At 43.1% G+C, this 22,062-nt stretch overlaps 1 protein-coding gene across 1 annotated transcript in view; it reads right to left on the bottom strand.

The window, feature by feature from the left end:
- ctps1b (CTP synthase 1b) overlaps positions 1-10,633 on the bottom strand; it is a 54,908-nt gene extending 44,275 nt beyond the window's left edge. The window contains exons 1-4 of the mRNA XM_068011707.1: positions 10,427-10,633; positions 6,992-7,171; positions 5,305-5,475; positions 2,105-2,205 (exon numbers count right to left, since the gene is read on the bottom strand). Of these exons, the coding sequence (XP_067867808.1) occupies positions 2,105-2,205; positions 5,305-5,475; positions 6,992-7,171; positions 10,427-10,517 (543 nt within the window). The 5' untranslated portion in view covers positions 10,518-10,633. The remainder of the gene's footprint in view (positions 1-2,104; positions 2,206-5,304; positions 5,476-6,991; positions 7,172-10,426) is intronic.
- Positions 10,634-22,062: the final 11,429 nt, after the last annotated feature.

The following is a 22,062-nucleotide window of genomic DNA, read 5'->3' as shown; positions in this document are numbered from 1 at the left end:
TTGGAGATATGGTCCTGCCACCTGATGTCAAGGATTCTCCGGAGGCAGCGAAGATGGAATGAGTTGAGACGTTGCTCTTGGCTGAGATACTTTGTCCAGGTCTCGCTGCCATAGAGCAAGGTGCTGAGGACACAGGTTTGATAGACACGGACTTTTGTGTTCCATGTCAGTGCGTCATTTTCCCACACTCTCTTGGCCAGTCTGGACATAGCAGTGGAAGCCTTTCCCATACACTTTTTGATTTCTGCATCGAGACAGGTTACTGGTGATAGTTGAGCCTAGGTAGGTGAACTCTTGAACCACTTCCAGAGCATGGTCGCCGATATTGATGGATGGAGCATTTCTGACGTCCTGTCCCATGATGTTCGTTTTCTTGAGGCTGATGGTTAGGCCAAATTCGTTGCAGGCAGCTGCAAACCTGTCGATGAGACTCTGCAGGCACTCTTCTGTGTGGGATGTTAATGCAGCATCGTCAGCAAAGAGGAGTTCCCTGATGAGGACCTTCCGTACTTTGGTCTTCGCCCTTAGTTGGGCAAGGTTGAACAACCTTGTTCATGAGAGATATAGACAGGTTGGATAGCAAGAAGCTTTTTCCAGAGTGGGTGATTCAATTACTGGGGGTCACGAGTTCAAAGTGAAAGGGGAAAAGTTTAGGGGGGATATGCGTGGAAAGTTCTTTACGCAGAGGGTGGTGGGTGCCTGGAACACGTTTCCAGCGGAGGTGGTAGACGCGGGCACTATAGCGTCTTTTAAGATGTATCTAGACAGATACATGAATGGGCAGGAAGTAAAGAGATACAGACCCTTAGAAAATAGGCGACATGTTTAGATAGAGCATCTGGATCGACGCAGGCTTGGAGGGCCGAAGGGCCTGTTCCTGTGCTGTAATTTTCTTTGTTCTTTGTTCTTCTTTGTAACCTGCCACTGTACACTGTGAGTATAAATAGACAGAACACCCATATATACTCAGATATTGGACTCTAGTGCCTCGTGGCTATTTGAGGTGGAGTCGGTATGGTGGGGGGGGGGGGGGGGGGGGGGGGGGGTGAAAAAAAGAGAATGTAAACCAGGATTCCTGCTCCTGCTCATTATCCTGTGACTGCTGCTGAAAGCTGAACTTCCACGGATGTTGGCTGACAACAGAATTGGACACTGGCAGTGATGCCCTCCATAATTGCACAGCTTGCCAACAAATACTCTCGGGACTTGCAAAGAATTGCCATTTGGATAAGGCACCAAAGGGGTAGTGGTGTGAATACAACTGTATTTACGAGCAGTTGGTGTTTACCAGGAGGGGGGAAGGGGCAGGGGGGGTGGGGGAAGGTGGGGTGAAATTATAGTTCAATCACTTAAGTTACCTTTCCACAAACATCAACTTTTCCAGCTCTGAGGTTCAAAGCCAGGTTTACAATTAACCATCATCTTGGCTCAGTTGGTAGCACTCTTGTCTTGGAGTCAGATAGCTGTTGAATCAAATCCCACTCCAGTGCAATACTTGGGGAGTGCTACATCAACGGAGGTGCTGTCTTTCGGAGGAGCTATACACCCCTGCTCAGGTGGATGTAAAAGATAGCACAGCACTATTCAAAGAGCAGGAAATTCTCCTGGAGACCAGACCAGTATTCCATTCGCAATCAACATCATCAAAAACACAACAAACTAATCATTCTTTGTTAAATAAAAGCAAAATACTGCGGATGCTGGAAATCTGAAATAAAAACAAGAAATGCTGGAAATACTCAGCAGGTCTGGCAGCATCTGTGGAGAGAGAAGCAGAGTTAACGTTTCAGGTCAGTGACCCTTCTATATAAGAAAGACTTGCTTAAAATCTTTTACATTTCTTATATCTGCCAGTTCTGAAGAAGGGTCACTGACCTGAAACGTTAACTCTGCTTCTCTCTCCACGGATGCTGCCAGACCTGCTGAGTATTTCCAGCGTTTATTGTTTTTATTTTATAATCATTCTTAGTGTTGTTTGTGGGGCCCTTCTGTATGCAAAGTGCCTGGGCAAGACTTCAAAAGAAGTAATCGACTAGTCATAAAGCATTTTGGAATCTCCAAAGTATGGTAAATGCTAGAGAATGCAAAATTTGTTCTTTTTTACCTCAATAACACACACTTCAGGCTCTACCCCATCACTATCAACTGGAATCCGTGCTTGCCGTACCACCCATTCCTGAATGGCATCTGTGATATGTGGAACAACTACAAGAACACAAAAAGCGACAACATTAGTCACATAACCACTTTCAGAATACACCAAATCAGTTACTGCTCTCCTCACTGAACACTGGACTGAATAACATTTCAGAGAGCAAAAATATATCTAATCAGAAAATTAAACTGCAGCCAGCAGCACAATGTTATTGTTGAGAAACGGTAGGGTGAAGCATTCCTTCAGTGTGAAAAGTTTTCCATGAGGCTGCAGGGTCTTCAAAAGTCTCCTTTTGTGCAGATTGCACCAACAGCTGAGTTGTTGTTCAGTTTAGGAACCCCTGAAGGGTTTAGATGAGCATCGCTGTTTTTGAAGCAGCACATTAAGGTGATTGGGGAAAGAACCAGAGGTGACATGAGACAAAAACATTTTTACAAACTGAGTGGTTAGGATTTGGAATGCGCTGCCTGATGGGGTGATGGAAACAGATTCAATAGTAGCTTTCAAAAGGGAATTAGATAAATACTAGAAGAAAAATAAAATTCGTAAGGATATGGTAAGAGTGGGGGAGTGGGACTAACTGATTGCTCTTCGAAAAAGCTGGTGCAGACTCACTGGGCTGAATGACCTCCGTCTGTGCTGTAAATTTCTATGATTCGATATGACAGACCAAATGTCAGGATTAGACCATGACCTGAACGTACCAACCATGCTTAGAAAAATGACTTACTCTTAAAAGCACTCTAAAGTAGCAGAAACATGTGTATGGGTTGACCATGGGAGGCAATAGTGGGGGAAAGAGAGGAAGAAAAAGGGGCAAGAGCAAGGAAGAGAGAAGCTGGCTGATGCAGTAGGAGTTACAGGAAAGTAGCAGCACCTCAAAATTCAGTCTAGACAAGAGGTCTGCAACCTGTGATTCCAGAGCCTCATGTAGCTCTTTTTGCGGCTCCCAACCTTTTCCAGTTGGATCACATTAACATTTCGGGATAAAAGGCTAATCATTAGCCTGCACTTTACAGTTTCAAATGATTATTTTAATGAAAAATATCACCTCTCTCTAGATGAATCTGTTCGAAGGGTATCGCTACACCATGATTATAGATGATGCCTTTGGTTCGAGGAACAGGTTTTATGATTGCGATCATTATTGTTTCTACTATAGCTGATAATGATAGATTCTCCTGAATGTGCTATTAGAAGCTTTTTTTAAAAAAAATCACAAGAACCAACAGCCCAAAAAATTGTCTTAATTCTATGCTTAAATGAAGTTTGTTTTAAAGATGGCTTTACTGACAAAATTATAGTAAAAAAAGTCAAAAAATGAGATAATTCAGAGCGAGGTCTATTTAAATTGATTTTTTTTTTCTATTGATACATAAATTCAAGACAAATTTTATTATATATGCAAATTATGTATTCTACCCGCAACACTTAGTAATTTGCCAAGTATTTAGTTTACAAATACCAAATTTTTGTCTTTTTTTGGGCAATTTTTTTTTTTAAAAAAAAGGTTCTTCAGGTAAAAACGGTTGAGACCCCTGGTCTCATCCCCGAGATGCACTTTCAACTACATACCACAACCAAGGTTGCCTACTTCCACCTCTGTAAAATCACACGACTACGCCCCTGCCTCGGCTCATATGATGCTGAAACCCTCACCCATGTCTTTATTACCTCCAGACTTGACTGTTCCACGCACTTCTGGCCGGTCTTCTACCTTCAACCCAACATAAACTCGAGGTCACCTAAACTTCTGGTGCCCATGACCGAACTCACACCAAGTGCCATTCACATATGTGCTCACTGACCTACCTTGGCTCCAAGTTAAGTAACACCTCGATTTTAAAATCATCATCCTTATTCTCAAATCCCTCCATGGCCTCATCTCTCCCTGTCGCTCTATACTCCTCCAGCCCTCCAAGATGTCAGTGCTCTTCCACCTCTGGCCTCTTGTACATCCTTGATTTTAATCACTCCACTGTTGGCAGCCATGCTGTCAGCAGCCTGGGTCCTAAGCTCTGGGCTTCCCACTCTTAAGCCCATCTCCTCCTTTAAGACGTTCCTTAAAATCTACTTCATTGATCAAGCTTTTAGTCATCTGGCCTAACGTCCCCTTGTGTAGTTCAATATTAAACTTTGATAACAAATAATAAAGCACCTTGGGAGGTATTACTACATTAAATGCACTAGATAAATGCAAGTTGCTGGTGTTATGGGATGAAAAGCTCTTTGCTAATTGTACAAGGTGAGCTGGGAGAAGCATCAACCCAGCTTCTATAGAAGGCAAAATTTCCCCAAATCGAACTCACGTTGGCAACCTCACTTACAGGAGCATAAAGGATGTCAGTTGTGGTAAAATGGAAGTGACACACTGGTGCAGTAGAAGGATGTGCTACAGGGACTGCGGTATACTTTACTCCAAATGATGAGCAAATCACTAACAAGTTGTCATTATAAAATATTTTTAAATGTAAAAATCTTTCTTTTCTTTTGGGCCTCCTTATCTCGAGAGACAATGGATACGCGCCTGGAGGTGGTCAGTGGTTTGTGAAGCAGCGCCTGGAGTGGCTATAAAGGCCAATTCTGGAGTGACAGGCTCTTCCACAGGTGCTGCAGAGAAATTTGTTTGTCGGGGCTGTTGCACAGTTGGCTCTCCCCTTGCGCCTCTGTCTTTTTTCCTGCCAACTACTAAGTCTCTTCGACTGGCCACAATTTAGCCCTGTCTTTATGGCTGCCAGCAGGTAATTTAAAAGGGAAGTAGAGGGCAAGATTAGGATCTGTAACTGAAAGCTTGTTCAATAGGATTAGGATTTGAATTGGGTTTTTAAGGAAAAGGTACAGGGAAAAGTAGCAGGGTTTAAGAGAAGTCCCAGAGAGCATGTCTGTAAAAGCTGTAAGCTCTACCAGCTACAATAGATACAAGGGAAGGGTGGAGATTCACATGTAGCTAGAATAAAATGACTTAAAAGTATAGGAGAGGCTTTACAGAGATAGAACAGGGTGAAGCTTTGGCGGTCGAGAGATTTGGAAACAAGGATCAAGATATTTAATGCGTAGGGGAACAGAAAGCCAAGGGAAAGTAATGAATTAGATAAAACAACCCCGAGAAAAACCCTTCGCATACTTATCAATATTTCAAAGCTACTTACCTTGCACGGTTTTGCCTAGGTAATCTCCTTTTCTTTCTTTATTAATCACCGACTGGTAGATTTTCCCTGTCGTAATGTTGTTGTCTCTCGTTAAACGGATGTCTAGAAATCGCTCATAATTTCCCAGATCCAAGTCTACCTCCCCACCATCATCCAACACAAACACCTCACCTATGGAACCAAAGGAACATGACTTCACACTGTTCACACAGGTTGTTGCAAATTCAGTTGAAGTACTGTGAATACCCTTTATAACGCTACTTTAGGAACTATACATTGCTTTGGTACACTGGAGAGGAGTCGCTGCAAAACCAAGTTTGTACAGTAAAGAAAATAAACATATTATATGTCTTTTTAAAAGTTCCCAAACAAGTTCTAACTTTGCCTCCTGTGCCCTTTTGTCACAATGATGTGATCGGTATAAGTGAGGCAGGTTAAAAACATTTCTATCAATTATACCTACTAGCACATAACCCACCAACCCAAGTTAATGGGTGGGTGTGATATGCTTTATAACACTACAACTCAGATCTTATTCTGGAATATTGTTTCACCTCCAGTCATTATTGTTCTTCCATTCCCCACCAATACTTTGGTGGTCACAGCCAGAGTCACATCATTCACATCAGCACACAAGTACATTAACATGCCACTAATTACCCCTATCGGTTATAGATCCTTATGTTTCATTCTTGTAACAAGGTTGCATTCTACAAGGTACTGTACAAACTGCTTTCCTTATTCAATGCCACTATAGTTTATAAAGGCAGCGTACTAATTCCTTGGGTGGGTGAGCAGTGCAATGACAAGTGCAACTAGTGTAGCACTGCTTAAATGTTAATTCCACAAATAAGGTTAAAGTCATTGCTGCAGTTTTTGCCCCCAACTTTTCAAAACTCCTGCTGTGTTGTGTTTAATTTGAATACATTTTCGTCAATGCATTTATAGCAGCAAACTAGAGCCACATTATCCGGATATTTCATGGATTCAGTGCCTATGCATTAGAGTGAACAAGGTACTGTGCATGTGCAGTTATACAAATACACCAGTGCACTGTACCACTGATCAGATCTCTTGCTTTAGGTCATAATTCATCCCTACAGCAACAATATAATTTTACTAGGTTCACTTCTCGTAATAGAGATGGTGCAATGTGCACTACCCTTGTTTCGTAGGTTGCTAGAGGATGTTTCAAGACTGTGAATACAAAGTCACAATGAAAAGTAATGCAACCTGCTACCTATGTCATATGGTGATAACTGTCTAACCCAAAAAAAGTGCACTGCCCCATGTGGAGTATTTGATACTAGAAAGTATCATTAATTGTTTACCTTTGCTTGAAAACACATGAAAATGAGCAGCTCCAATAAATATAGAGCTTAAAAAAAAAACTTACATTATATAGTACCTCACAACCTCAGGATGTCCTACTTTACAACCAATGAAGTACTTCTGAAGTGTAGTCACTGTTATAACAGAGCCTAATGAATGTAATTAGTTGTTACACTGTTTTACCAACTGAATAACATTTAGCTGCTCTATAATTAAGATATTTACCACAATTGAAAATCAGTCTTACAAAATAAATGTTTATCTGTTCAAATCCTTTTACCTACTACTGTACAGCACAGAATTCTGAGAGTTCAGAGTGGGGAAGGGGATTAGTTAGAGGTGCAAAATTCTTTACCGTGTTCATATGGTGAGAACGTTCCTGCATCAATATTAATGTATGGGTCGATTTTGATTGAGGTGACATGCAGTCCACAAGACTTCAGGATGGTTCCAATGCTGCTGGCAATAATGCCTTTTCCAATCCCTGAGATCACACCACCAGTCACTAAAATGTACTTCATTTGCGTTTTGATGTCTAGTCAGCATAAAAAAAAAGAGCTGTCAATTCTTAACAAAATTTAACACATGACAATAATCAATTTCTAATATTGAATTTTTCACACCTTATGTTTGTAGAGAAAACAAGAATTGCTGGAATGTGATTTTATAGAAATAATTTTGGATTTGCATTTCCAAATACAGCAGCCTGCTCTGACCTTCAGCTCCTGTACATTTCACAGCTGTATTAATAAAACTTTGGGATTTTGACAAACGAACAGACCGTTTAGGTGATCCGGAAGAATGAAAACATTGTCTCAAAGTCTTGTTGCTGCCCAGTTTTGTCATTAATGCTATTGAAAAGTATTTTAATGTTCATCATATAACCTGAACTGTCTGAGATGCTGTTTTTCTGACAGTAAGAGCTCAAGAAAAGGAGCAGGAGTAGGCCATTTGGCCCTTCTAACCTGCTTCACCATTCAATAGTCATGGCTGATCTTCCACCTCAACTCCACTATCTCATATCCCTTGATTCACTGATAAGATGTTAAACAGAGGACCCTGTCTTCACTAATATAAAATAAAAACAAGAAATGCTGGAACCACTCAGCAGGTCTGGCAGCATCTGTGGAAAGAGAAGCAGAGTTAACGTTTCGGGTCAGTGACCCTTCATCGGAACCCCGTCTTCACTCTCAGATGCAGGTACAAGTTCCCATGGCACTTTTCAAATAAGATCAGAGAAGTTCTCCTGGCCAATATTAATTCTTCAGCCAACATCACTAAAGCAGATTACCTGGCGATTCACTTATTGTTGTTTGTGGGACCTTGCTGTGTGCAAATTGGCTGCCTCATTCCCCTATACCATGACAGGATATTCCCTTCTCTCTCTCTCCACAGATGCTGCCAGACCTGTTGAGTATTTCCAGCACTTTGTTTTTATTTCACTTCTCAAATCTTTCTCCAGCTGTGAAGTGCTTTGGGATGCCCTGACGAAAAGTTACTATATAAATGCAAATTCGTTCTTTATTATTTCCCGAATTTAATGGAAGAAAATTGATATCATGCTGATTAATAAGTGTTAATCACGCAAGAAAACTTTTACCTTTCATTACACAGATCTGAAATATTAACTGCTTTTCTCTCCACAGATGCTGCCTGACCTGCAGAGTATTTCCAGCATTTTCTGTTTGTGTTGCATTAGTATAGTGTCTTTAACGACCCTTGGCGCTTCATTGGAGCGTTATCAAACAAAATTTGACATCGAGCCACATCTGGAGCGCAGGTGGTGACCAAAAGCTTGGTCAAAGAGGTAACTTTTAAGGAGAGACTTAGAGAAGAGTGTAGTAGGGAGGCAGAGGGTTTAGGGAGGGAATTCCAGAGCTTAGGGCCTAGGCAGCTGAAGGCAGAGTCACCAATGGTGGAGCGAATAGAGAATGTGCAAGTGGCCAGAATTAGAGGAATGCAGATTTCTCAAGAGGGTTATTGAGCTGGAGGAGATTACAGAGATAGGGAAGGGCAAGGCCATGAGGGATTTGAAAACACGAACGAAAAATTTAAATTCGAGCACTGCAATAGACAACATTAGAGAGGCGTTTATCCCTATCCTGTTCGCACATAACCATCCAGTAGGGATTCAACCCAGGAATAGAAATATTGATCAATTTTCCCTTCTCCAACTATTGGGATTGTAGTGACCAGGAACACATCAAATAAATCAGCACAGACATAGGATCAAACCTGCAAACTCCTGTGTATCTCAGAGGCAGAAAGTTAACCTCTGAGTCACTGGGTGACTAAATTCTGCATTTTTACTGCTTTACTATAGTATTAATCCAGAAAAGTAAGCGTTGCATCTGACTGTCTCAAACTACTGAGCAAACGTTAACACACAAATCATCTGTTGGGTGGAGTGAGGAAGAGCATGAAGTTGGAATAGTGCAAAAAAGGCGCCAAAAATAAAGGGAACATTTTAAAGTGTATCGAATTAAAACAAACACACGATCTCCAATTTAAGACATTAAAATATCTAATGTGTGGCTATTTGTTTGCCGTGAAATCCATTAGATGAACCCTAGAGTTTATGAACCAGCTCCGAGCACGGATTCAGCTGTTTGATTGACAGGTGCGGGTTCAAATTGGCAATTGGATACAAAGTAGCAACAAGGTAAAGGGCGGGATCCCCCAAACCCATCCCAAAATAACCCGGGATCCTCCAAATCCACCCCAAAATAACCCCACCCCAAAATAACCCGGGATCCCCCAAACCCATCCCAAAATAACCCGGGATCCTCCAAATCCACCCCAAAATAACCCCACCCCAAAATAACCCGGGATCCCCCAAACTCATCCCAAAATAACCCGGGATCCCCCCAAACCCACCCCAAAATAACCCGGGATCCCCCAAACCCATCCCAAAATAACCCGGGATCCTCCAAACCCATCCCAAAATAACCCGGGATCCTCCAAATCCACCCCAAAATAACCCCACCCCAAAATAACCCGGGATCCCCCAAACTCATCCCAAAATAACCCGGGATCCCCCCAAACCCACCCCAAAATAACCCGGGATCCCCCAAACCCATCCCAAAATAACCCGGGATCCTCCAAACCCATCCCAAAATAACCGGGATCCTCCAAATCCACCCCAAAATAACCCCACCCCAAAATAACCCGGGATCCCCCAAACTCATCCCAAAATAACCCGGGATCCCCCCAAACCCACCCCAAAATAACCCGGGATCCCCCAAACCCATCCCAAAATAACCCGGGATCCTCCAAACCCACCCCAAAATAACCCGGGACCCCCCCAAACCCACCCCAAAATAACCCGGGACCCCCCCAAACCCACCCCAAAATAACCCGGGATCCCCCCAAACCCATCCCAAAATAACCCGGGATCCTCCAAACCCACCCCAAAATAACCCGGGATCCCCCCAAACCCACCCCAAAATAACCCACCCGGGATCCCCGCAAATCAGCCCGGCCAGGCAGGCATGGGGGGACAAGAGAGCGGCAGATGCCGGGCTGGGCCGGGTTCGCGCCCTGCTACAGCAGTTGTTACATTCAGCCGCTACTGTAACAGATTGAGACATTACACTCAGACATTGCGACATTACACTCGGGCCATCCTCCCCAAAGCAAACAGCCACAATCCCAGCGCCTTTGCTTCTTGCAAACTCCCCCCGGCAACATGCAGCAAAGCGGCGGCAGTAGCTGCTCTCATGCCTGGGATTTGCTGCTTTACACCGGGCTAAAGGCCGGCAGCATTTTCCCTGCCAATGCAAACACTCACCGCCGCTCTGCGCCCAGGAGAAGCGGCTGTATTGTTGGGAATTAAAAAGCCCCCGGTAAATGCAGCAGACTCTCCCCCAAACCGGCAGCATCCGCTGGCAACACTAGACAAACACACGTGTTCGGGATTCTGGAGCGCCTGTTTCGGGCCAGCACAGGCGGGCCTGACCTCAGCTCAGTGTTAGCCAGAAATAAGTAGAGTGCTGTCTCCTAGTGGCTGCGCTTTGTGTTTGTGTGCTGTTCACCCAGACACCAAGCAAAACTCCCAATATGCAACTTTTCAATGATCCTTCTGAGTTCAGTCAACACAGAATTCCCTAAAACTGACTTTTGTGTGCAGAATCCCTTTGGGATCTAATATCTGCAAAAGTTTCCAAAAATGGCAAAAGTGAAAGGTTTGGGGTAGAGTTTGCAGTTTGCGCCAGTTTTATCAGCCCAATATCTGGCTGAAATAGAGCAAACTAGTGTAAAAGATTGGGGAATTTTAAACGTCGGTTACACAAAGCTTAAATCAAGCTTCCGCGATCTTTAAAGCTGGTTTAAAAATCGCAATGTAACCATTATATCTGAGCTGCCTTCCTGCTGTCAACTTCAGATTGCATTTCAAAATTCACATGTTGGCAATTTATTCCTGAATACAGACTTGTCAAGTTCGCACACTTAAAAATTCTTGTCACTAAACTGATCATCTTTTTACCTGATTATAAGTTTCTTTTTTTTAAATTTGAGAATGTTGAAATCTTGGTGGTTGCACCTGTGAATCCAAACTCACAATTGTCATTGTAGTAACTATAGAATTGTAGAAACATACATGAAAGGAGGCCATTCAGCCCATCATGACTGCACTGGCCATCAAGCCATTTAGCCTAATCCCACCTTCCAGCTTTTGGTCCATAGACTTGTAGGTTACTGCACTAGAACCCCAGACCTCAGGTAAACGAGGCGGGGTTGCCGGGCCCATCCCTAAAACCTTGGTGAGGGGAGGGGGTTGAGAGGGTGGGCGTGATTTCCGGTAGAGGGGGTCCGTGGAGTTGTAGTTTTTGCCAGCGGGGGCCCTCCATAAGCCATAGATTGCCCACGAAGGAGGGAACCCCCAAGCCCAGAGGCTTTAGAAGACACCCTCTCCGCATTTCGGAGGCATATCCCGCCATTGGTTAGATCCCAGTGGCAGTGGGAAGAAGCCCTTAATTGGCCGTTAATAGGCTGCTTAAGGGCCGCAAGTGGCCTCTCGGCAGGAAGGCTGTTGTCGGCCTATCCCGCCCACCGCCCCCGGCATAATTGCTTGGCAACAGGGCAGCAATGGGCCTTACACCCCCTACCAAGGGGGTTGGAAGGTTATCGGAGGTAGGTGGAAATGTGGAGTAATCAGATCAGCCATGAACTTATTGAATGACAGAGCAGGCTTGAGGGGTCGAGTGGTCTACTCCTGCTCTTAATTCGTATGTTCACCTCCCGTCATGATTCTATGGGCATCCCCGCCTCAGGGGGGGCCATAAAATCCCGTCTGGTGGTTTCAAATGATTATTTTAAAGAAAAACATCATTTGGTTCTAAATACGTCTGTTTGAATTGTATATCTGCAACATGGTCATAGATTGTCCCTTTGGTTCAAGGAACAGGTTGTATGGTCATAACCTATATTGTTTCTACTATATCTGAGATGATAATGTATTCAGACTGTGCAATTAGAAGCTATTTTTTACCACAAGAATGAACAACTGAAAAAATTAGCTTAATTCTCTGCATCATAAGTTAAAGTTTATTTTAAAAATAACAACTGACAAAATTATAGTTTATAAAATCCATTTATCACAAGATCTGTTATAAAAACACATTCTTTCAGTTTTATATGGTAAATTTATTTTTACTTTTTACTTAAAGTGGAAATGTGCTGTTTTTTCATTAAGTTAATATGGTTCACCATTTTTACACTTTCTTTCGGAATATGCTCATACATAATTCATGTAAATTGACACATAAAACCTGAACATGCATATATGGAGATACACAGAACAAAATTAAAAACAGTGCAAAAATGTAAAAAAAAATATATCATAATTCTGTTAGTTCTATTGTAATTTTGATTTTTTTCTGTTGATACATAAATTCAATATATGCATTTTATTTATTATATATGAAAATTATACCGTTTACCAGATACTCTTGGCCATTTTCCATGGTTTAGAAATGTCGAATTTTCATCTTGCGGTTCCCAATGACTTTTATTTTAGACAATTTTTTTTTAAAAAGGCTCTTCAGTTAAAACGTTTGCTGACCCCCAGACCTCAGCCATAAGCTCTGGAATTCCCTCCCTAAACCTCTCCACCTCTCTTTCCTCCTGTAAGATGCTCCTTAAAACCTGCCTCTTTGACCAAGCTTTTGGTCACCTGCCCGTTTATTTCCTTGTGTGGCTCAGGGTCAAAGTTTGTTTGATAACATTCCTGTGAAGTGCCTTGGGATGTTTTCCTAGGTTAAGGTGCTATATAAATACAAGTTGTTATTGTTGTGTGGATGAGGTTTATGTAGAGCATAAAAACCAGCATGGACCTGTTGGGCCAAAAGGCCTGTTTCTGTGCTGCAAAACTCTATGTAATTTCATCCAAAGCCTGCCCCGACCATAAAGACTGAACACAACCCCAGATCGAAATAATGAGGATCGTGCTTTTCCACCGATTACGCCTGTTTGCGGAGGGTCTTCAAATTGAGTTCATTTTCTTAGATGCACAGGCACAAGTAGGTACGTTTTAAAAATTATTACATATTAAAAAATATTTACCTTATAAATATACTATTAATAAATATACAATTACAGTCGATAATGTTGATTAATTGTGCTGGTTTATTGAAGATTTTACATTTGTGATTATGCTTATCCATTTTAACGGTAACTTGAACTGTAACCTAACCAGTTTGGTTTTAATCATAATTTACACACAATTTCCTGATTGCGTCCAAAGCAGAAACTTACCCATTTTATCTTTAAGACAAAGTGTTGATTTGGGTTAGGTCAAGAAAGCTCTGACCCGCTTCCTATCTTTAGTCCTCCCTCTTGTAAAGCCAGGGATTCCGAAGCACGCCAAAATATCCTACACTTACATGGACAATTGCATAAAAATCCACTACACTCTGGCCTAGTCACTCTACTGGCTAACTCTCAATATTCCTTTCCATAACTACGAGCTCAAGCTTCCTCAATTACAAGAACATAGAGTCACTTACGGCAAAGAAGGAGTCCATTCGGACCATCAAGTCCATGTTGGCTCTTCACGGAGCTATCCAGTCACTCCCACTCCCCCGTCCGAACCCTGTAGCCCTGCAAGTTTATTTCCTTCAAGTGGCCATCCAATTTTCTTTTGAAATCATTGACTGGCTCTGCTTCCACCACCCTCATGGGCAGTGAGTTCCAGGTCATTACCACCCGCTGCATAAAAAAATTCTCCTCATATTCCCCCTGCATCTCTTGCCCAAAACCTTCAATCTGAGTCCCTTAGTCCTTGTACCATCAGTTAATGGGAACAGTTTCCCCTTGTCTAACGTATATAAGCCTGTCATAATCTTAGACAACTCTATTAAATATCCCCCTCCATCTCCTTTGTTCTAAGGAGAACAACCTCCAGCTTTTCCGACCTAACCTTGTAACTAAAATCCCTCCTCCTTGGAATCATTCTGGCAAATCTCCTCTGCACCCTTTCAAGGACCCTCACATCCTTCCTGAAGTGTGGTGACCAGAACTGAACACAACACTCCAGTTGGGGCCCAACCAGAGATTTATAAAGGTTCAGCATAACTACCCTGCTTTTGTACTCAATACCTCTATTGATGAAGCCCAAAAACATTCAATGACTTTTCCATACACTAAAGAAGGAGAGTCCATGCAGTACCAATTCTACCTGACATTCAGGACCAGAGGACACAAGCAGCAAGTTAATGTTTTTTTAGTTTTTTAGTTTTAGAGATACAGCACTGAAACAGGCCCTACGGCCCACCGAGTCTGTGCCGACCATCAACCACCCATCCACACTAATCCTACACTAATTCCACATTCCTACCACATCCCCACCTGTCCCTATATTTTCCCTACCACCTACCTATACTAGGGGCAATTTCTAATGGCCAATTTACCTATCAACCTGCAAGTCTTTGGCATGTGGGAGGAAACCGGAGCACCCGGAGGAAACCCACGCAGACACAGGGAGAACTTGCAAACTCCACACAGGCAGTACCCAGAATTGAACCCGGGTCGCTGGAGCTGTGAGGCTGCGGTGCTAACCATTGCGCCACTGTGCCGCCCCACACAAATGTTGAACCTACACAAATCATTGGTTAGGTCACTATAAGAATCTTGTGTCCGCTTTTGAGCATCTCACTTTAGGAAGGATGTGAGGCCCATGGAGGGGTTATAGAATAGATTTATTAAGATGGTATCAGGATGAGAGACTCTAGTTATGTTTCTCATACCCCCCCCCACCCCCCCCCCCCCCCCCCATCCCAAACTATCTCTCACTGTCCCCACCATTCCTCAGCTAAATCCTCCATGTGGATTTGAATGGATAATGATTTAAAGCTCATAGGTGACTCTGGCCAGGCAGAGAATACATAGAGAAGCACATAGTTAAGACAGAATTGCCAACCGTACGGTTTTCGTGCAGACACAACCTTATATGGTTGTGTTGTTGACGTGGGGAGCATGGAAAACAGTTGGCCTCTAGGCTCCTGTACAAAGAGCATGAACAGAGACTGAAAAAGTTGATGCCTGCATGAAAAGCAGGTGGCTGACAACAGTATAACTTACCACAAACAATCCAATGTAATTAAAATTACAACATTTTGTTAAAATTCTAAATGTAATATAAACTGTGAGGGTTAAACCAGACAGGACCATTCGACGGAATTTGAAGCAAAATATTTCAATCATGGAATGTACACATAGGAACAGCAGGAGGCCATTCAGCCCCTTGAGCCTGTTCCCCCGTTCAATGACAGCATGGCTGATCTGTGACCTAACTTCATATACCCGCCTTTACCCCATATCCCTTAATTCCATTGGCTAACAAAAACCTCAGTTTTAAAATTAACAATTGATCTAGCATCAATTACCATTTGCAAAAGAGAGGTCCAATCTTTGATACCCTTTGCCATAGAGTCAGTCATTTACAGCACAGAAAGAGGCCATTCAGCCCATCAAGACCATATCTATGTGTGTAGAAGTGTTTCCCAATTTCATTCCTGAAAGGTCTGGCTCGAATTTCTATGCCCACTTAGACCTACACACCCCAACCAGTGAAAATAGTTTCTTTCTATCTAACCTGGCTGTTCTCCTTAATATCTTGCTACCAAATCACCCCTTAACCATCTAAATTCCAGGGACTACAACTCTAGTTTGTTTAATCTCTCCTTGTAATTTAGGTATTATTCTGGTAGATCTACCCTGCAATGCCTCCAAGGCCACTATATCCTTCTAACCAAAAATAAGGTTCTCTGTAAAGAAATCATAAGATCATAAGAATTAAGAGCATGTGTAGACTATTCGGCTCCTCGAGCCTGCTCCGCCATTCAATAAGATCATGGCTGATCTGCTTGTGGCCTTAACTGTGGTAAAGCCTGCACAGTGCCAGCTCCCCACCGTGGGGCACACACTTCAGCCCATTATCTTTGTCACTGTTCCCTGCATGCCCGATAGCAGCTTGCAAAAGAAAGGAAGAGAAAAATACCACTGATTTTTTGCCCCTTTGATGAACTGAAGCTGTATTTATCATTCAACCCCCAGTTCTGGTTTCTAAAATGACTACAATTAACAAAATAATAGCCTAGAATACAGGAAATGTTCAAATAAAGCTAAGGTGTAAGGCTATATTTTCAGGATTTATTGACTCTATTTCCTGGAGGTTCACATGTGGAAAAAGTATGCATATCGTAGTTTAATGGTATGCAGTTTGACAGAGGCAATTTGTTTTAAAATGCTTTGTGGCACTTCTACAGCCCAGGCCGAAAATATCTTGCATTCTGCCCGTTAAAAGTACATTGTGTTATTAGCAGCTGAATAAAGCTACTTGCAAGTCATGATCAAAGAGTGCTGCAGGGAGGGGCAATTGGCAGGCGGAAACCTTCTCATTGTATGAAACATAAGCGCAACAGTGCACAGCATTGTATGCACGTTTTTTCCATTAGCGATTGCTTCTAAGACTAGTGATTTAATTTACCTCCTGATGGCTCCATTTAAAATGGGTCAGCAACAGGAATGACAATACATAATAAGTCTGCGTGCTCTTCCTGCCACCTTTTTCATTATAAACTCCAACATATACATTTATGTGTAAACTCATCATTGCAATTACATCCTCTGCACAGCGGAGGTGCTGCATTGCCATCACTGGCAGGAGGGTGTCATTACAGCATTGGAGTCTGTAATGGATATATTAAAAATAAGGACTGAAAATACCTGCATGCCCTGATTCAATCATCCACGTGTATACCCTGGGCATAGATCTAATTCCTGAGTTGGATTGCATAGACCTGATTGCCTGTGCCGGATGTCAGGGAGTTCTCAGGCTGTGCTTTCGTGACCCCCTATGTGACAGCCAAAATTTGTCTGTAATTTGAAATAAAGAAAATTGATGTCACCTTCAATCCACTATAGGAGTATTTGAAGGAAATAAATTGCATCACATCGTTGCCAAGAGCAGCATGGCTGCATTATATTCATGGAGCAGCATTTATAATATATCTTTTTTTTTGTCTTGACATGAATAGTGAAGATAACATTTAAAGCCATTTTTTGTGGCTCAGATGGGTGTTAAAAGATCCCATGACATGAAAAGAAAGAGAGACTTGCCTTTATATAGTGCTCTTCACAACCACAGGACATCACAAGCTTTACAGCAAACGAAGCACTGTTTGAAGTGTAGCCACTGTTGTTACAAAGGAAACACAGCCCCTAATTTACACACGGCAAGCTCCCAAAACTAGGAATGAAATAAATAACCAGATAATCTGTTCTAGTGATGTTTTTGTTGAGGGATTAATATTGATTAATATTGGCCAAGACACTGCAGAACACCCCCGCACTTCTTGGAAATAGTGCTCTGGGGACCTTGTACATGTACTGGACAGGGCAGCCAAGGCCTCAGTTTAACTTTTCATTCGAAAGCACTCCCTCAGTACTGCCTGGAATTTTAGCACTTTTGTAGTACTAACCTTATCTCTTATAAAGGTAGGTTTTGAGTACAAGTCTCTGGGGTGGGACTACCGGTTCAGAGGCTAGAGTGCCAGCCACTGAGCTACAGCTGACATTGGTCACAGAAGAGCAGGGCGTTGTGCCTAATATTGTGTCCTCCGTCAACACCACCTGAAATATTGTTTGGTCACTCGTCTCATTCACTGTTCATATCTTGTTACAACCGAGGCGGGAGGAGTGCACTGTTAATTCAGCCCCACTTTTCCACAAGTCACAACATATCAATAAATTTTCCCACTTATTGAAACAGACAACTGGATATTCTATTTGTCCCCAGAATAAATCACACCAACCAGGTTTCTTTAATAAACGACAAAATTATCCTTTTATTATAAACCAAGTCTTAATATATATACATGAATTGAGCTATTAAAGCCCAGTATTATCCTAACCCTCACATATGGGATTACTGCAGGGTTAGTATAAATGGGTGGTTGTTGGTCGGCACAGACTTGGTGGGCCGAAGGGCCTGTTTCAGTGCTGTATCTCTAAATAAAATTAAAATAAATTGGACACAGCATCTACTGGTGCTTGCCAGCCAAAATCAGCACCAGGAATCCCAAGCATTGCTTACAGTAGCTTTGCTCCCTACACAACATCCTACAGCCTGTGATTTTCCCCCTTTGGATATATACAATGTAGAACATTATGATGCAAGCACAGCGATTTCCCCCCAAAAAGCTGATTGTTCTGGCTCCCATGTGAATAGGAGCTGCCAACCAAACAGTGACACTACTGATGCAAGGGTGTAATTGCAGTGTGACAAGTTTACATAGGCAGTTTGCATTGTAAGTGTGAACATAGGACATTCTATTGAAAATATATAAAAAATAAGGACAGACTATACAGCATCAAGAAAACATGCTATGCCAAATGAGGATTTTTAATTCATCAGTTGGAAACTTACATTACATTTAAAAAAAGGAAAGCTGGAATATTATAGACAACTTTTGCAAAGACTTTTTCACAGCTAAAAATGGCCACCACCATTTGCATTTAAAAACCTTGCACATTCTAAGGCATCAAAAGTGGAGACATATGCCTGATTAGCCTGTACCCTAAACAATGGCTTGCCCTATTGATTGAGCTACCTGAGATTGCTTTCATTAGCAAGACATTCAAAACCATCTTGGGACATTAACATTGAAGAGGCGAACCCCTCCAGGGGAACACACTGACAGCATGAGGTTTGAGAGATGGAAATGCCTAAACTTGAATCTCATTAGAAGGTACAAGAGAATACACTGAGACAGTCATGTGACTGTCTTCCCATCTCTGTGAAAGCAGAGAGTTTTCTTGGACAAGCAGTCAAGCCAGAAACTCAATCCGTGCAGAGGCCAGAAGGGCTCTCTCTCTCCAGAAGGATTGCTGGGGCATGCGAAGCTAGCTGCCGGCTGGTAGATCCAAGACAAAGGCACCGAGAAGGAAGCCCCCTTCTCAACTGTCTCCAAGAACAACTAACAACACAGAACTTTAGGGCCATGAATTCAACTGGAAGACCACTAAAGTTACCAGTCCACAGACTGTATTATTTTTAATTGTTCTGGACTCTAATCCAATACTCTGTCATCTAGTTTTGTGTGTGTGTGTGCGTGAATGTGTAGAATAATTTATTATTTTATCTAGACAAAGAGTGTAGTGAGGTATTGGGGAAGGTAGCACTGTCACAGAGGACAGATGGGCACGGAGAAGGGTTAAAGTGCGTATACTTCAACGCAAGAAGCATCAGGAATAAGGTGAGTGAATTGAAGGCGTGGATGGGCACTTGGGACTACGATGTTGTGGCCATCACTGAAACGTGGATAGGTGAGGGGGAGGAATGGTTTTTGGAGGTACCTGGTTATAGATGTTTTCATAAGATTAGGAATGGTGGGAAAAGAGGTGGGGGGGTGGCATTGTTAGTTAGAAATAGTGTAACAACTGCTGAAAGAATTTTCGAGGAGCATCTGCCGACTGAGGCACTGTGGGTTGAGGTCAGGAACAGGAAAGGAGCAGTCACCTTGATGGGAGTTTTCTATAGGCCCCCCAATAGCAGCAGGGAGGTGGAAGAGCAGATTGGGAAACAGATGTTGGAAAGGAGCAGAAGTCACAGGGTAGTAATTATGGGGGATTTCAACTTCCCAAATATTGATTGGCAACTCTTTAGATCGAATAGTTTGGATGGGGTAGTGTTTGTGCAGTATGTCCAGGAAGCTTTTCTGACTCAGTATGTAGACTGCCCGACCAGAGGGGAGGCAATATTGGATTTGGTACTAGGTAATGAACCAGGGCAAGTGATAGAGCTGTTGGTGGGCGAGCACTTTGGAGATAGTGATCACAATTCTGTAGCATTCACTGTGGTAATGGAGAGGGATAGGTATGTGCAACAGGGCAAGGTTTACAATTGGGGGAAGGGTAGATATGATGCTGTCAGGCAGGAACTGAGGAGCATAAGTTGGGAGCATATGCTGGCAGGGAAGGGCACGGTCGAAATGTGGAACTTTTTCAAGGAGCAGATAGTAGGGGCCATTGATAAGCATGTCCCTGTCAGACAGGGAAGGGATGGTCATGTGAGGGAACCGTGGTTGACAAGAGAGGTTGAGAGTCTTGTTAGGAAGAAGAAGGATGCGTATATAAAGTTGAGGAAAAAGGGCACAGGCATAGCTCTGGAGGGATACAAGATGGCCAGGAAGGATCTGAAGAAAGGGATTAGGAGAGCTAAGAGAGGGCATGAAAAATGCTTGGCGGGTAGGATAAAAGAAAACCCCAAGGCCTTTTACGCGTATGTCAGAAATATGAGGATGACTAGAGGGACCATAGGTCCGGTCAAGGACAATAGCGGGAGACTGTGTGTTGAGCCGGAAGAGATAAGTGAGGTTTTGAATGAGTACTTCTCTTCGGTATTTACGAATGAGAAGGGGTGTATTACTGAAGAGGACGGTGTGAAACAGACTGGTAAGCTCGAGGAAGTGCTCGTTAGGAGGGAAGATGTGTTGGGGTTTTTGAATAACTTGAAGATAGACAAGTCTCCCGGGCCTGACGGGGTATATCCAAGGATGTTATGGGAAGCAAGGGATGAAATTGCAGAGCCGCTGGCAATGATCTTTTCATCTTCTCTGTTGACGGGGGTGGTACCAGGTGATTGGAGGGTGGCAAATGTTGTGCCCCTGTTCAAGAAAGGGAATAGGAACAACCCTGGGAATTACAGGCCAGTTAGTCTTACTTCGGTGGTAGGCAAGTTGATGGAAAAGGTGCTGAGGGATAGGATTTCTGAGCATCTGGAAAGACACTGCTTGATTCGGGACAGTCAGCACGGTTTTGTGAGGGGTAGGTCTTGCCTCACAAGCCTGATTGAATTCTTTGAGCAGGTGACCAAGCAAGTGGATGAGGGTAAACCAGTGGATGTGGTGTACATGGATTTTAGTAAGGCATTTGATAAGGTCCCCCATGGTAGACTTATGGAGAAAGTCAGGAGGCATGGGATAGTGGGGAATGTGGCCAGTTGGATTAAGAATTGGCTAACTGATAGAAGGCAGAGAGTGGTCTTAGATGGTAAATACTCAGCCTGGAGCCCAGTTACCAGTGGCGTGCCGCAGGGATCAGTTCTGGGTCCTCTCCTGTTTGTGATTTTTATTAACGACTTGGATGAGGAAGTCGAAGGGTGGGTCAGTAAATTTGCAGATGATACAAAGGTTGGTGGAGTTGTGGATACCGAGGAGGGCTATTGTCGTCTGCAAAGGGACTTGGATAGGTTGCAGTGCTGGGCTGAAAAGTGGCAGATGGAGTTTAACCCTGAAAAGTGTGAGGTCGTCCATTTTGGAAGGACAAACATGAATGCAAAATACTGGGTTAACGGTAGGGTTCTTGGGCATGTGGAGGAGCAGAGAGACCTTGGGGTCTATGTGCATAGATCATTGAAAGTTGCAACTCAAGTGGATAGGGCTGTGAAGAAGGCATATGGGGTGTTAGCGTTCATTAGCAGAGGGATTGAATTTAAGAGCCGTGAGGTGATGATGCAGCTGTACAGGACCTTGGTAAGGCCTCATTTGGAGTACTGTGTGCAGTTCTGGTCGCCTCATTTTAGGAAGGATGTGGAAGCCTTGGAGAGGGTGCAGAGGAGATTTACCAGGATGTTGCCTGGAATGGAGAATAAGTCTTACGAGGAAAGGCTGAACATTCTAGGCCTCTTCTCATTAGAAAGGAGAAGGATGAGGGGTGACATGATAGAGGTTTATAAGATGATCAGGGGAATAGATAGGGTAGACAGTCAGAAACTTTTTCCCCGGGTGGAGCAAAGCGTTACAAGGGGTCATAAATTTAAGGTGAAGGGTGGGAGATATAAGGGGGATGTCAGGGGAAGGTTCTTTACCCAGAGAGTGGTCGAGGCATGGAATGCCTTGCCCGGGGAAGTTGTTGAGTCAGAAA

Source organism: Heterodontus francisci, chromosome 31 (genome assembly GCF_036365525.1).
Source record: "Heterodontus francisci isolate sHetFra1 chromosome 31, sHetFra1.hap1, whole genome shotgun sequence".
In the NCBI taxonomy this organism is placed as follows: domain Eukaryota; kingdom Metazoa; phylum Chordata; class Chondrichthyes; order Heterodontiformes; family Heterodontidae; genus Heterodontus; species Heterodontus francisci.
This window is presented reverse-complemented; position numbering and strand designations above follow the sequence as displayed.